The sequence below is a fragment of the Aptenodytes forsteri genome, unplaced genomic scaffold, assembly GCF_000699145.1.
Source record: "Aptenodytes forsteri isolate BGI_AS27 unplaced genomic scaffold, ASM69914v1 Scaffold10, whole genome shotgun sequence".
NCBI lineage: Eukaryota > Metazoa > Chordata > Aves > Sphenisciformes > Spheniscidae > Aptenodytes > Aptenodytes forsteri.
In genome coordinates this window covers 2,724,010-2,739,787 of record NW_008794117.1, presented here as the reverse complement: position 1 = coordinate 2,739,787, position 15,778 = coordinate 2,724,010, and the positions used below count along the sequence as shown (strand labels likewise).

The window sequence follows — 15,778 nt, the reverse complement described above, 5'->3', positions numbered from 1 at the left end:
ATCAACACTCCCGCCCAACTTGGTGTCATCTGCAAACTTACTGAGGGTGCACTCAATCCCCTCATCCAGATCATCAATAAAGATATTAAACAAGACCGGCCCCAGTACTGAGCCCTGGGGAACACCGCTCGTGACCGGCCGCCAACTGGATTGAACTCCATTCACCACAACTCTCTGGGCCCGGCCGTCCAGCCAGTTTTTGACCCAGCGCAGAGTCCACCTGATCATATACAGATCTCACGGTCATGTGCTCTTAAACTCGATGTTGCATTATCAGTTATTTATTCTCCATAACCTACCAAGTTTCTGCAATCCTCCTCCATTTTTAACTCATTTGGGAGAAATGCACACACATAAAATTACAAGGCTGAAACAGCATCCTCTTGCAACTATATAGATGCAGTTGACTGTTGTCTTCTAGTATTAGTCCAAACCTCCTTAACACTGTAAGTGACTGTAGCACTTTCAAAATTTTATTCTGTCTCTCCTTTGAACATACTTCTTTTTCTAACATGCAGTTAACTGTAGAGAAAAGGTCTGCATGTCACAGACACTTTTGAGTCTAACCATCGACAGAAGTGCACTAGAGAAAATGAGTAAAAGTTACTAATTCTTCTTCATATCTTTTATGTCTGAAATTCTTATAAGCCTCTTACATTGTCACAGCTATGTTCATTTGTTTGCTTAGGCTTAGGCTTGAGCTTTTCAAACACAAAAATAATTGCTATTTTGTTGTGAATAGATTTTTTTCCCTAACCTTTCATATTTCTTATTTATCTCATTCCAAAAAGAGAACAGTAAGGAAATGAATTCCTCAAATTTGCAACAGCTGTGAGTCACTAAACCTCCTGATGGGTCCCGTGAGAACTGAGGCCAAATGCATGTGGAATAACAATTTCATATGTGGCACTATATTTCCCCCTTCTGAGATGCAATGGACTTAACAACTCTCCATATTTAATTAATTCTTAATGACGAGAACTGTTTTTAATCTGCCAGAAAAAAATTCTGTCAGTTACAAAATTACATCTGTAAGAAAAGAGAAGATGATTACAGGTAGGTCATATGCTCAGCCATTAGCTGCGTTCATTTCCAGAGCCAGTTTTCTGAACTGAGATCCAATTCAATTCTATGTGTCACAAAACCAAATCATAATTCAGGAACATGACTTAACTCACAGGAAATGCAAAGTGATTTGAACTACACTGGCCTTAAAAATATTATTATCATTAATTATTATTATTAATATGCATACTTCTTTTCATAAATAAAATCCCACTGAAACCAATGGGATTCTACACAGAACAACATGTCCCACGTCGGTGGACTCCAAGACACACGGCATTAAAACAGGTATCTTCAACAGATGGAACCTAAGAACCTGCCTTTTTAAAACTTATTTGCAGTTTGAGGTGTCTCTCTTGAGATCTCTTATAGCATGATTTTCAAGAAAAAGGGAGGGAGATTTTCAGCACTTTGTGAAAATCAACAGTTTCTTGGTAACCTCAGAATAATCAGATGGTCAATATTTTGATAGTTACGATCAAAACCAAAGGCTACGCAATTCCACTTTGACACAATAAATTAATCCAAGCCCTCTTTTTGCCACCAAGACATAGCACTGCACTACAGCTTTCTTATGAGAACGGGTCTGCAGTTTCTTGACATTTTGGAAGATTCTGTTTTCATGTCTCTTCATTCACATTTTCTTCAGATAAACCCTTTTTAATGAAAATATTTGATATTACAAGCTCACGTGGAACAAGAAATTATATTTTAGAGACGATATTAACATACTATACAAAGATGTAAAGATTATTTGTTTCTGAGTTAGCTCTGGTAATAAACTAACACATGCAGTATCTCAATCTCATTTAATTTCTAGTTTAAGATTAATTATTTTCCTGGCAGTATGCCACATTCTGGACAGTAGCCCAGCTATGGGTGAGTAATGGTAAATGGTTGGGAGTAATTTTTAAATTAAAATAAAATTGCAGTGTGTTTTCAAAGACTTGTAAAATTAGGTCAATGCCAAAGAAAGTGGTTTGCTTTGTTAATAACTTTGATAAAGGAAGATTACAGAGAAAGCCTACTTCTTGCTGGTCTTGAGAGCCTACTAATGCCTGCCACGATCATTAGTTTTAGGAGATGCAGTTTCAAGCTTGTTCAGGGCAAGTCCATGAAAATGGAAGCACTGCACAGCACCATAATACATGACAAGTACGAAATGCATTTGCATATCTGTAATAACATAAATTCCATTTATTATATTTTCTAGAAAGTAACAGAGTTACTGTGAAAATCTGCAGAACCTCTTTGGAGTGTATTTGAGGTGGAATTTATCCTTTAATATCCTCAAATTGTTTCAATTCTACTTTAGATTTATTTTGGATTCTTGAATATGATCTGTTCGATTTTTCTGTATTCCTCTGATGACCATTGTTTACAACAGTTATGTGATCCTTTTTGCAAGCAGCTGTATTCAGTTCCCCCCTTATCTGCTCTCTCTTTATATTCATAGAAAAGTATCAGAAAAAAATCCTCAGGCCACAAGGCAAATGCTAGTTTCTCGGACTGGGAAGATGCTAACCTAATAAGAACACCAGTGAAAAGTTGTCTTAAAAATTTATTTTCCTGCGAATGCTCTAGCATTAGCCAATTCTGGCGACACACGGCCACCTTAGGTAGATCAAGTGCAATGCTCTGACCCTGTTGCACGGGGGAGCTGCGGGTGGGTTTCATACAGGCTTGCACCTTTGGCTCATGACTCAGAAGGAGCAATGAGATGGCAGGGTTGGGGCTTTCCCTTCCTTCAGCCCTCTGCAACAGAAGAGCTTAAATTCACCAACGGGAACATATTTTACAGGTCTTCTATTTAAATCTCAAAGGCTCTCAAATGAGTACGTTTACTGTTCAACAAAGGCACCTCCCCACATGATGAAGAAACTGATCCCAAGTTTAATTCTGTATTTCTGGCATGCAAAACCAGGACAGATTACATAAGATTTCTATTTACTGACTAAGGTATGTAATTCATTGCCCAATCCAGTGATCAGCTGTGACTAGAAAATTAATGTCTCCTAATTTAGATTAAAGGATATTAATAGAAACTTTCTCAGCCTGATCTCAAGTTCAGACCTGTTAAGCATATATTTGTGTATTAAAATCCCCCTGGTATTGTAATACACATTACAGCTGAACAACTCAATGTCTCTCAAAACCATAGTAAATTACTTTCTGATCTTTAACGTATTAGGAGACTATACTGAAATGCCCCTCTGAGAAAAGCAAATAACACTTTCAAGGAAAGGAAAAAACATTGTAGTAAGTGGTAAATCAAGCATTTCTCCTTCAGCGGCTAATTTCCTCATATGGAGTGGCTAATCACTCAGGTGTGGTATGAATTACTCCTCCTTTGTAGCTTTCAATAACTATTTGCTGGACATCTTCAAATCTCAGTATTTTAAAGAAAGATGAACATTTTCCTCCTTCTATAGGATGAGGAAACTGTCACCGTTTTCAAACTCTACCTTAAAGGCACTCAGCTCTCCTGAGAGTCTCAGATTGAAATTGTTTTATTTAGCAAGGTATTTGAAATTAAACTGTGCCCGCTATGGAAAGGAAGGAAGCGTCTATTGGAACCATTCATCCCTGGGGTCTTCAGCTCCCAAGGGCTGAGACTGAATTCGTATTACAAGTGAACATGCATCTAAATTTCTGAAAAGCTGTAAATAGAGACTTTCAAAGTTTAAGTTTTTGAAAAGGTAAGCTATCACGTACATGCTTAGTTACCTATATAAGTGACCTGGTCTTCAGATGAGCTGAGTACTTACAGTCTGGATTAGAATGAACAGGAGAGTGCACATAGATAATCCATTTTTCTTTAAAAATTAGGTCACTATTTGGTGTACAGAGGCACCTAATTTTGGTTATAATTTTTTATGAGTTTTTTTGTAATACTTTACTACCTATTACCTTCAGATTTTCCTGTCTAAGCACATATCGGCAATTACAATGTGTAATTTATGAAGAAAAACCCAAGAAACAGGCAAATAAACAAGGTATTTTCTAATATAGTTCATATTAGAACCATATTAGTTTCCATAATAAATAATTTACCACACGGTGTATATCAGAAATAAAAGATCTAAACTAGGCACATCTTTGGGTCTGAATCTGAGAATAACTATTGCACAACCACCAATAAAATGTCCTCTGCTTCACTGAGACTTTGTCACTGTAAATAATTACACTTCCTGGAGCGCACAGAAGATGTAAATGGCAAGGTAGGTTTTGATGAGTTTTGAGGCTTTTTTTTTTTTTCCTCAGATCAACTCCAAATCTGACTTTAATAAACTTTTAATAAACTTTGAAAAAGGTGACAACACATTCATTTCAATATCAGCAATTCTTGCACAGGAATTACATGACATATAATTATGTTTTTAACAGTGGGATGATTAAATAAGACAGACTGCAATGATGTGTTCATTCATATAGTACATAATTCCCGAAAGAAATAGGAAAGATTTCTACACTGACCATAGTCTGTGTTTTCCGGCTCCCAACAATTTGATGGCCAAAAATAGGGTGTCTATAGACAAAACAAAAAAGTAGGGAACTCAAGTTAGACAATGCAAGCATTATACAGTCCTTGGATTGATACTGGTTTCCAGAGTCAATTTACATTTTTGGTAGATCTATTATATTGTTAACTTGACAATTTTGAAATAGACATCAAAACAGAAAATTACTTTCGTACGCTTGTTTATTGCATTAGTGTCAGAATTGCATTGAAAAAGAAGAACAAAGTGTTCTTTTTATTCTTAAAGTTAAGGGAACAAAAACCACAAGGTTAGGTAGTGAGGTTGTCTTTTTCATCTTGCCTAGCAACATACCCCTCACATGTCTTGAAAAATCAGTTTTAGAAGGTAAAAAGACAGAAAATACTTTGGGGTACATTCAGTTCTTGATTTTGGAAAGTTTTCCTTAGTATATATTAATATATAATACTCTTTCCTAGAAGTTATTTGTTTAAAAATGCCACTAAACACAACCTGTTTTCACAAAGTTATCAAAGTTCTTTTCATTTGTTGAAGTCTATTTTTTTTCTAATTGTTTAGAAATTGTGATTTAAAATGTGATTTTTTTAATGGAAAGCCAATAAAAGTATCAATAACTAGTTCAATACTATGCTTATTAAAACTGTGCTAAATGTATTGTTAAAATAATAAAAATGCCAATAAACACAACCTGTTTTCACAAAGTTATCAAAGTTCTTTTCATTTGTTGAAGTCTATTTTTTTTCTAATTGTTTAGAAATTGTGATTTAAAATGTGATTTTTTTAATGGAAAGCCAATAAAAGTATCAATAACTAGTTCAATACTATGCTTATTAAAACTGTGCTAAATGTATTGTTAAAATAATTCACTTCTACCAAATGAAGAATATAAGACCATATAGGCATTTTTCATACAAATAACTTAATTTTTAAAATGGTAACTTTTTGTTAAAATGTAGAGGATTACAGTATTTTATACGCAACGCATTCATATATGTATATACATACACACACATACAGAGAATTATATATTATTTGAGCAGTTGAATTAATCTCATTAAATACGTGGACTGGTCTGAGTGGTATTTCAAAACACAGGTGCTTCCTTACGAAAAACTTCTGCCTTACTTTCTGTTTCTTATTGGTTTTTCTCAAAGATCTCCCAGCTGCAAAAATGGAAACTCTCTTGCTGCCCACTTCCCTCAAAACTGTTTTAATGTTAATCTGGAAACCAACAGGGCTGAAAGGTGACACATTCACACCTGCTGTCAGGTTAGATATATATTGTGAAAAATCTCTCTCCATTGTAACAATGACGCATCAACTTTAATAGGAACGATTTAGAACTTGCTATTAATCAGGCAACAGCAATGAATTAAAGGGTAAAAAAGAAACTATCACAAGCTAACTTTGAAGGCTGAGATGTGTTTCTTGTAAGCTGTTTTGTGCTCTGTAATGGAGCAGCAATAAGTCATTCTCCTATCAACTATTCCTTCGCAGTGCCACTGAAATCAGTGACCAGTACAAGCACAAATGGAAAGAATAAGAGGAACCCCTAAACAATGAATGGCAGCACTCAGCGAATCCCGGAGAAGCAAGAAGCTATAAAAGTAATTTAACAATGTCAATCATATAAAGCATAAAGTCACCATCATTTAAATATACAGTTTTCAAAGTCAGGGAGGGAGAACAGTCCATCCTTGGAGGCATGAAGCATATCTCGGGAGAGGCCCAAGAAGAAAAGCACAACTACATCATTTTCCTGCTAACAGTAACTTTAACCTCTGTTTACAGGTTCAAGCTGAGCTTCTGGAAAAAGGATGCAGTGGGGTTACTAAATACACAGAAACCATATCTGCTCAGGCAGCTCCCGAGCTGAAACTGGCTGGGGCTCAGATTTTATTCAGGGAGGAACAGCAGTTATGGTGGAGGATGGCTGGAGAAAGGTGCAGGGGAAGAGCCCTTTCAGAAGTAAAGAGGCAGAGATTCTTCCAATTGTGGGTATACTTGCTGCAAATTCCATATTAAAACTTCTCATACGTACTTAGGATTTCTCTTGACAAATTACATATACTCCCATCCCAGCTGAGATTAAAAAATAAATTCTCTCTTCTGATTTTGAGCAAATCCCAAAATTGCTTTTGTCATTCATTTCACATCAGGCTATGAGGAAATACTATATATTCACAATTATATGTTTATGACGTAAGAGGAGGACTTTGTTGTTTCATACGTAAATGAAAAGCTACCCCCAGCCAGCAAGAATACTGCAAGAAATAGTTCTGAGAGGCTCTCAGAGAGATTGTATCAATCAAGGATAAATCTAATATTACTGTTTTCAGCATTTAGTTAAAATAACACATTGACTTTTTATTGGGACTTGCACATTGGTGGTGGAGGGAGTGTGGGCGCTAAACAGAATACGGGAAAGGGGGCAGGATCTTCAATGTTGTGAAATGTCACTTTAGCTCACTAGGAGGCAGAGGTGGCCAAGGCTTTTCTGAAGGACAAAAAAGTGCATCCCAATGGCAGGACCTGCTTCTGACAGAGGGACTCAGTTCAGACCAATGCCGAGAAGTGTGAAAATACACCGAGGGCACTTTTTCCTTTCCGAAGCTGAGCAAAACTTTCGAGGGAACAGATAAAATAGATTTTGTTCCATTAGAGAATACCTGACCAAGACTTTGCAGGTGTGTAGTACTTGGAGTGAAAGTGACTGCAGGATGAGGCTGGTATTTTGCAAAGACGAGCACAGCAGTATGAGGGCCAGCAGGCTCAGAGAACAGGCAGAGGAGGTCTCTCCGGAAAGTAAACCGAGGGTCAAAGAGATGGAAGGGACGTACTAAACGTCCACGTACCTTTAGAGAGAAAGTGTAGTGGCAGACCAGTGTAACCACACCGGCAACCTCCAATCAACGAAACATGAAAAAGAGATCATGGAAAAAGCACATACTAATGCATATGCTACTAAGGATGAGTCTAAGCCTCCCTGCGCCTCCATGCCTCTGGAGATAAAAGCAGAAAAGTTAAAACAGAACACGAGTTTTAATTAGCAAAGCACGTGATAAGCCATAATAAAAGGTTTCAATAATGTGTTATAAGATAAGCCAAAAAGAAACCCCAGCAAAAGGCAAACATTACGTTATGAGAAAGGGGTTCAAATAACAGTTAGTACAGACAAGTACAGAAGATTATTAAATGCCTTCCTTGTTTGAGTCTCCAGAAGGAAGGAGACTGTGGTCAGACAAAGGTCTTTCTGCCCAGGGAATGACATGCAGGTGTGCGGATGCTCTGAACTGGGCAGGCACACGCTGCCTCTGAACTGCAAGCTGTGACCCTGCCTGCGTGGCGCTTGGATGCATTTACTGGGACCTGCTGAGAAGTACAGCTCATCAGCTCAAGCACTGCAACGTGGCCGGAGCTGGCCTCCAGCCAGCTGGCTCCCAGTGGGAGCAAAGTTCAAGTCTGCCTGCAATCAGCTCTGAGAACATGCCCAGAATTAATTTTGACATGAAGATAAGACTACAGGGCGAAGTGCAGGAAAAAAACAGGAAGAGAAATATTTGTATGAGGTCAGACAGTTCAGGTTAGAGGCCTGATGAAATTCAGCACAGAACGCTTAAGGAATTACTGCGTTTTCATGTGGGTAAACTGTGTTTATTTGTAGAAAACAAAAAAGCCTCGCCAAACTAAAGAACGACTCCTGGTTCCTCAGCACTGTGAGTTATATGCATGTGCAAATATTATGACAAAATTTTTGCTCTGGTACTTCTCTATCTCCTCTATCTCTAACTCTCTATACTATTTAGTATCTAACTGGCAAGAGTTTTCAAAAGTATTGGATTATCTGCATGATGTTTAAAGGGGTGCAAGTCACCTGAAGGGCAAGTTATACACGGAAAAAATATTCATTCAAGTAACCTTTGAAACATGGGCAGTTATTTAAAAAAAATAAAATAATCACATAAGGCAGGGGAGCCTCAGAAGACTACAGCAAGGGGAAGATTTACCTTTTTCAGAAAAGGGGAAAAGCTGAAATTTTCTGTATTCTAATCTTTCTACATCTAGTGTCTAGATTGAAGAATTGTAAGACACTATCCATTTCTGAATCCTTAAAAGCTAAAGGTTACTAAAATTTGGATTTTTCAAAAACATATTAGGTCACTGACAGTGTAAAGCCCCTACTAGATGAGAAATAAACAGTAAATGCTATGTATTTTGGCCAAGGCAAAGTCCTACATTACTTTCTTACCAGCAAGTAAAGAATTATGGTATCACATTAAGATATGTGCTCAAAAGCAGCTACAGCTGCTGATAAAGTTTTATTCAAAGAGTAGATAACTATTATTCACTTTCAAAGCAGGAAATGGCATTGGTGGGTGCAGAGATGAGGAAAATTCTCCTAAAACCAGGCACAAAAAACAGTGGTAAGGGACAGGATTAACACTTAAACAGAAAGAAAGTCCAAAAAAATCAAGAAAAATCTTTAAAAAAACCTAGACACTGAAAATGAAACATGATAAAAAAAATCAGTTTCTGATTAAAGAATTTTTACAATGCTATGATTGTATGGAAAAAAATCCATCAACAATAAACTTGTGTGTAGTTAAAATGACTGATGTTTTCCCAAAGGTGTATTCCACATTTTCTTGGCTAATTGTTTGGTATTAACGGTCATAAAGTTCTGGTCTTAATCTACCTCGCCATGTGTCATGCACAGTGGATAAACTGGAATACCCCTTGGTAAACTGTAGCAATAGAAGTAAATCTCAAGCAACATCACTCCTGGCTGAGAAAAGTCCCAGGGAGAAACCTCATCACAAGGCTCCCACGATAGTACAATTCTGTTATTAGAATGATACATTAAGATTTTGGGGAAATGTGTATCAAGGCCCCCCCATTCAGGCTGGCCCTCGAGTGCACTGGACGGCCCCTTGCCTGTCTCTGTTCTTCAGGGGCATGCTCTGAGTGCATCCCCACCGCCCCTGGCTGCAGTCCTCCTCAGCCCCAGCGCCTCACGGGCTTCTACCTGCGCAGAGATTTGTTGTCCCAACCTCCGCAATCAGGCAAGTTAACGTCGAGCTTGCACAAGGTCTCAGACAGAAATCCCTGGAACCTTTGACTCCAAAAACCTGATTTTCCTACAAATGGAGTCTGAGGTTTACTTTGTCCCTTAGATGTTACAGACCTCAAATAGTTTAATTACGTAACACGTGACTATAATGTATGTGCTGAGTTTACATCTTTCCACTTCTGTTTCAAAAGTCTCCACACAATTTCACAGTCCAGATATTTAATAATCCCTTAGAAGAATTTGCTAGAGAGGTTATCCATGAAGACGGGGGGGAAGAAGATTTGCCTTGTTCAAGGCAAATAAGAAGATCCCTGGTCTCACGGAATGAGGTCAGGAATCAGAATAGGAGGTGTGTGCAAAGGAGAAAGCTGCCTGCTCTCATCTGATCTATTAGAACCCCCCCCCAGCAATGCAAGGGGCTCTGCCCATGTAAATGACCTTCCCTATACCTGGACTATGCAAACAAAGCTTGGTTTAACTATTTGTTACAACTCACATATCCCGAGTACACTGCACAAGAATTATAACATCCCTTGCAATATCACATATTCCTATAGCACAAACATTATACAATCTATGTGCTTTGTTTTATGATCTAGAAACCCTACATAAGTGAAGATTTTCCCCAGGAGTGTTATGGACGTGGTATAACATGTTGTAGCTCAACACTACCATTTTCAAAGAGAAGATTATGAAATATCAAGGGGTTTTTGTGAGATGTAGAAAACCTGAAGGAATTATCATACTTAAGAATTTTACTTTTCCTCAGAAGGGAATGTGAAGTAGTTTGCGTGAACAAGTATTAGACAGGGAACATTTGTCATTTTGCCGTGACATCCCATTTAGGCGGAAGGAAGGTGGGTGGTAGTACGGTTTGGGGAAAGTCAAGTACTGTTTATCAGCCCAGGCAGAAATAATGCTGCCAGTTTTTATCAGTACACTTTTAAGGCACTTTGTTTAATTGTATCTGTAACTTGAATAAGCAGCCAGCACAAGTCAGCAGCTAGACAAATAAGGCTTACCTAGCACTGCACATGCGATCGTAGAGCCATTTAAGCATTCAGAACAAAACAGGCTGTTACAACGATCTTCACGCCAATAACGGAAAACTGGGTTTGCACACACAAACGCATGCTGGTTCTCTTGCATTACAGACTAATATCATTAGGTAAAGTTAACCACAGAAATCCATAATCCTCCTGTTAATAAAGTCATATGAAACAAAATTCTGCAATATAGCACATATTCCGCACTAAACAAATTGGCAGCAGTGGCCGCTATGCATTGTGAGCAATCCTGTGATAAAACAAATAGATCTGCTTTAGCCCTACCATAAAATTAATCAATAATAATATCTGAGCTAATGAAACAACCACTTGTAAAAATCAGTGTTGCCCATCAGCTTTTATAAAACATGATTAATTTCTATGCATTAAACTGTATTACTGAGGAGGGAAATCATTAAGCATCTTTCAGCTACCCCTTGTTGATAGTAATAAGAAAAGAATTGTTGTTTCTGAAGCTGCTCCACTCCATGAAATCTTTTAAAATCTAATTACTGGGATGGGGGAGGAATATTCAAATCACTCATAAACCTTCCTTTGCATATTACTGCTATTCTTCTCACAGGCACCACTGTCTTTATAAACAGCAGAAATCAAGTCTTTGCTAAAAAACAGTTATACACAATCTCAAATGCCTGCATGACGGATGGCAGAATTCATGGGCATTCAGTTTTACATTCACTGCAGTTGACTCAAATGATCTCCTGGTAAAGGAAAAGGGTAAGATCACTGGTCTAGCACTGTCAAGCCCATAGAGGAAGGATGCCAGCAAGTAGTGCTCCACAGTTAGCTCAGAATTATTAAAAAAGAGGTTGAGGAAGTTGGAATAAAGATTTTGGCTCTGTGACTCCTCTTCTCTAACCTGGAAAGAGGATGAGCATGGAAAGCGGTGGCAGGGAAAGTGTGTCTGAGTAGGGAGTTAAAAAAAGAAAAAAGGGCACTGATAGGACAGTCAGAAAGACACATGGATTTGAAATTATTTTTCCCTCTTCGAAACCTAAACAGAACCTGTATATGCTGAGCCTGAGCTGAAGAGACAATGAATTAGTCCTTGCACCTGCAATTGCCAAAGAAAATTTGCCAAATGCTGGATAAGATAACCTGCTTCTTTTTTATTTCTAAAATCTGGCTTCCAATAAAATCCTTCCCTCAAGACACGGTACATGATCCAGCGAGGCTGTGGAGAGTGTCTGGAGAGCTGTGATGTTCAGCCACAGCCTCAGTATTCAGAATGGCCAGAGGCTGGCCCAGGACCGAGCCCAGAGGTAGCTAGCTGAGCAGGGCTGACTCAAAGAGATGCGGGAAGCAATGTAATTCCACCTGAGACACAAGGATCCGCAACACTTCATATTCTACACTGTTTTGCAGCAAAGATATTCCAAGATCCTTACAGTGATTGCTATGTATTTTTATCCCCAGTTTAGGCATGGGAAAACAAGGCCAGAGAGATTAAATGTGTTTGTCAAGAAAGTGTTCCCAGTGGTAGAACAGGAGGAGACATCACAGGTGAAATCTTCACCTTGCCAAAATCCATGAGTTTTGCTGCTATCTTCACCAGACTCATGCTTTCACAAGAAACTGTTCCCATTTTCACACTCAGCTATTTATGCCTTCCATCTTAAAAGTTACAAAACAACAGCAGAACCTAAACGTCATCTCTGAAAATTAATTTATGTTAAATCACGAATTAATCTCATCAAAAAATGGGAGTGTGATTATCACTAGCCTCAAGTATCCTAGGAGTTTGTTTAAAGACCAAAGATATTAGAAAACATTATTGTTCACTATGAACATTGAGACACTTGGTATGCATGTGCAACTTGTAGAAGAAATCAACATATCTTTCCCTGGGAGACTATTATAGAAGTTCACCAGCTGAGAGGGGAGTCAGGCATTCCTCATCAGGACGGACCACATGTGGACATGGGTGAAAGGTCTCAGTGAGTAATCCCTGGCCCCAGGAAGATCTGCTTTCTAAGGTGCACCTTGCTTTTCTTATTTGGGCCCCTCATACCTATTTGCTCTCAGGTAGAGGAGGGTGGTTAGCAGGTATTCAGCTCCTTCTTTGGTCCCAGGCTTAACTTACCAGGAAAAGGCAATGCAGCTGTTCAGGACGGTTCAGAAAGTGTCACTATCCCTGAATTTTCTGCTTTGCCTTGTTGACACTAATAAGAAATTTCCTCTCTGAGTAAGGCAATTAATATTTAGATCCATCCCCTTTGAATTAAATTGTTATCACAGAAACTAACCTAATTACACCTGAGTAGGTCAAAGAATGATCTGGAATTATTTTTTTTATTTCTAAGGCTACATTATTTAAAAAAGCAGATATAACTATATAACTATCTTACAGCCCTCCTGATGGCAAGAGTAATAACTGAAAAAGTATAATTTTGCCTGTAAAAGGGCATTCGCACAAATGAAGCACAATCTCCACTGCTTTTAGCTATTTCGATACAAAAGAAGGTTGTTTAAAACAAACTGGAAGTAATTTTACTGTCAGGAGGGAATGCGTCACCCTTTGGAAAACAAAAAATGAAGTGCATGGAGATTATTGTAGCTAGCCTGTTTTTTGTAGGTCAGGTCTTTGTATTGCAGACAGAGATTTCTCTGCAGGGATGGCTTCTGAACTTTTCAGTGCTAGCAGGTGCATGGTTTACTCTTTCTATTAAAATATCTAGAAATTTGTGAATCCTGTCCAATACTCAGGGGGTCCTATTTCCAAAGCACCTGAACAACTATTCTAGTGCAAAATTCACACATTTGCAGTCAAACTTTCCTCCCCATTGAGTATGTTGTCTTCATCTTCCAATTTAACAGCTTCAGTAACAGATTTTATATTAGCCTTATTTTGGTGGGGAATGTGGAATTGTAATGACATAACTTTTGCTGTTACAACTCCAGTTAACAGTATGGCACCACTATGAATTTTTTCTCATGCTATACATTAACAGCTAAAATTGCATTGTTTTAACATTGTTAGCATAGGAATAGCAATGCAAAAGGTACCACAGAGCAGCAAACAACCAAAATACTGCAGATATATACGGAGCAACACTTGAGGAAATTATCTTATTTCATATGCGTATGTCAAATAGGTGCCAAATCCTTAACTTATATAAATCAACTGATATCATTTTACAATCTAACCCTCACTGAAGCTTCATGTCCAAATATGTAGGCTGTAGACCTCTCTGAGGAAAGCCCATGGCAGGGTAGTTGCAGTACTCTGAGCTGTTCACAGTGCAGCTAATTCTAATCTATACTTTCCTTCAGTCGAATTATCATGCTAGCAGAGGTGCTCATTTCCCATGTTTGAGACAGAAGCAGGCCAGCAGCTGTGCAGAATTCAATGACCAGCATTCCTACAAATAAGTCCTATTCTCTGCAAAATTAAGTCCTCGCATATTTTGTCCTTCTGGCCACTGCTTCTGCAGAGACAAGCCAAGAACTAGAGCCTCAACCACTCCATGATTTCTTTCCACTTTTCACTTGCCTCATAACCACATCAGTGCCTTTCCCTCAGCAGTAAGCCCCTTCACCTATGTGCCATCCCTCTCTTCTTTATACTGAACACTGAGGAGGATGAAGCACCATGAGAAGGAAACCTTTTCCTTCAAATCCTCTCTCCAGGATCAAAGGTAACTGTGGATCTGGGGGAGGAGGCTTGGAGTGACTGCTCTTTGTATTACCCATATACACATGTAACTTACTGTCCTGCTGAAGGACAGTTTTTTTGCACTGTATGACCCACAGGATCTACATATGAAAATACAATAATATTGTATGCATGTACGCAATTATCATTCTCTTTTTTGCCAGACTGTGCTGTACATATTTAATTATATTCACTCCAAGATTTTGTTTTAGACCAAATAATATGAACCTTTCTCTTCTCTTATGTGGGTCTATAGAACTCAAGCTAAAATATTGATGGAAGTATTGTACAGCAATTAATCTAATACAATGTTTGAGACTATGATTGGTCTCCAATGTATCACAGTTTTCTTCTACATTTTAAAGACCACAATCTCAGCTTTATTTTATTCTCTATGGCTTCTTATTTAAACAATGTTTAAGACAAAACTTAGACTTAAGTATCTTGAAGAAAATAGATTTTGTTTTACCAGATATTATTTTTCTGTAAGTATTTAACACAGTTGGAACTAACAGAGCAGGATTAACAAATTATGGTATTCATATCATCAATTTCATAGTGATAAGCATCATATAATTTCAAAGCAACAAATATCTAGAGAAGATCTTGGAGCAGCTGTCAGTGATACCTACCAGGAAGACCACCTAATAGGAAGAGCAATACAGAACACAACCACCATTGTCAAAGGTGGCACATGGCAAGCAAAGTTAACTCCTTCTCTAGAATACATAATCAGATACTGTGCAATCATATTTCTTTCAAGTCATAGGTGGTATTGCTCTGCAAACTTCTAGCCTGCTATTCATTATTAGAAAAGCAACACTCCTGCTCCCCAAGCCCTTAGTTTGAAATCTAATATAATAAAATACAACTATGTACATATCTGAATAATATACGTGTAGGTATAGGTATAAATATACATACATATACACCCTTCCAGCTTGTTCTGAAGCATCTGCATGTTTGTTATATGCAATGCTCTGCAAACTTCTAGCCTGCTATTCATTATTAGAAAAGCAACACTCCTGCTCCCCAAGCCCTTAGTTTGAAATCTAATATAATAAAATACAACTATGTACATATCTGAATAATATACGTGTAGGTATAGGTATAAATATACATACATATACACCCTTCCAGCTTGTTCTGAAGCATCTGCATGTTTGTTATATGCAATGGGACTGTGTCCTGGTTTCAGCAGGGATAGAGTTAATTTCCTTCTAGTAGCTGGTACAGTGCTGTGTTTTGGATTTAGGAGGAAAACAAAGTTGATAACACACTGATGTTTTAGTTGTTGCTAGGGAATGCTTACACCAGTCAAGGAGTCAGCTTCCTCCCATGCTCTACTGACCGAGAAGGCTGGAGGTGCACAAGGAGCTGGGAGGGGGCACAGCCAGGACAGCTGACCCAAACTGGCCAC

General features: G+C 38.1%; 1 protein-coding gene across 4 annotated transcripts in view; it reads right to left on the bottom strand.

The window, feature by feature from the left end:
* The window catches only part of RGS7 (regulator of G-protein signaling 7), a 274,534-nt gene that overhangs the window by 76,741 nt on the left and 182,015 nt on the right, over positions 1-15,778 (bottom strand). For 3 of the 4 annotated variants that reach the window (XM_009276206.1, XM_009276213.2, XM_009276221.2), the window contains one exon: positions 4,543-4,594. The exons of the other annotated variant lie outside the window; for it this stretch is intronic. In XM_009276206.1, coding sequence (XP_009274481.1) covers positions 4,543-4,594 — 52 coding nt within the window. The remainder of the gene's footprint in view (positions 1-4,542; positions 4,595-15,778) is intronic. 4 annotated transcript variants of the gene reach the window in all.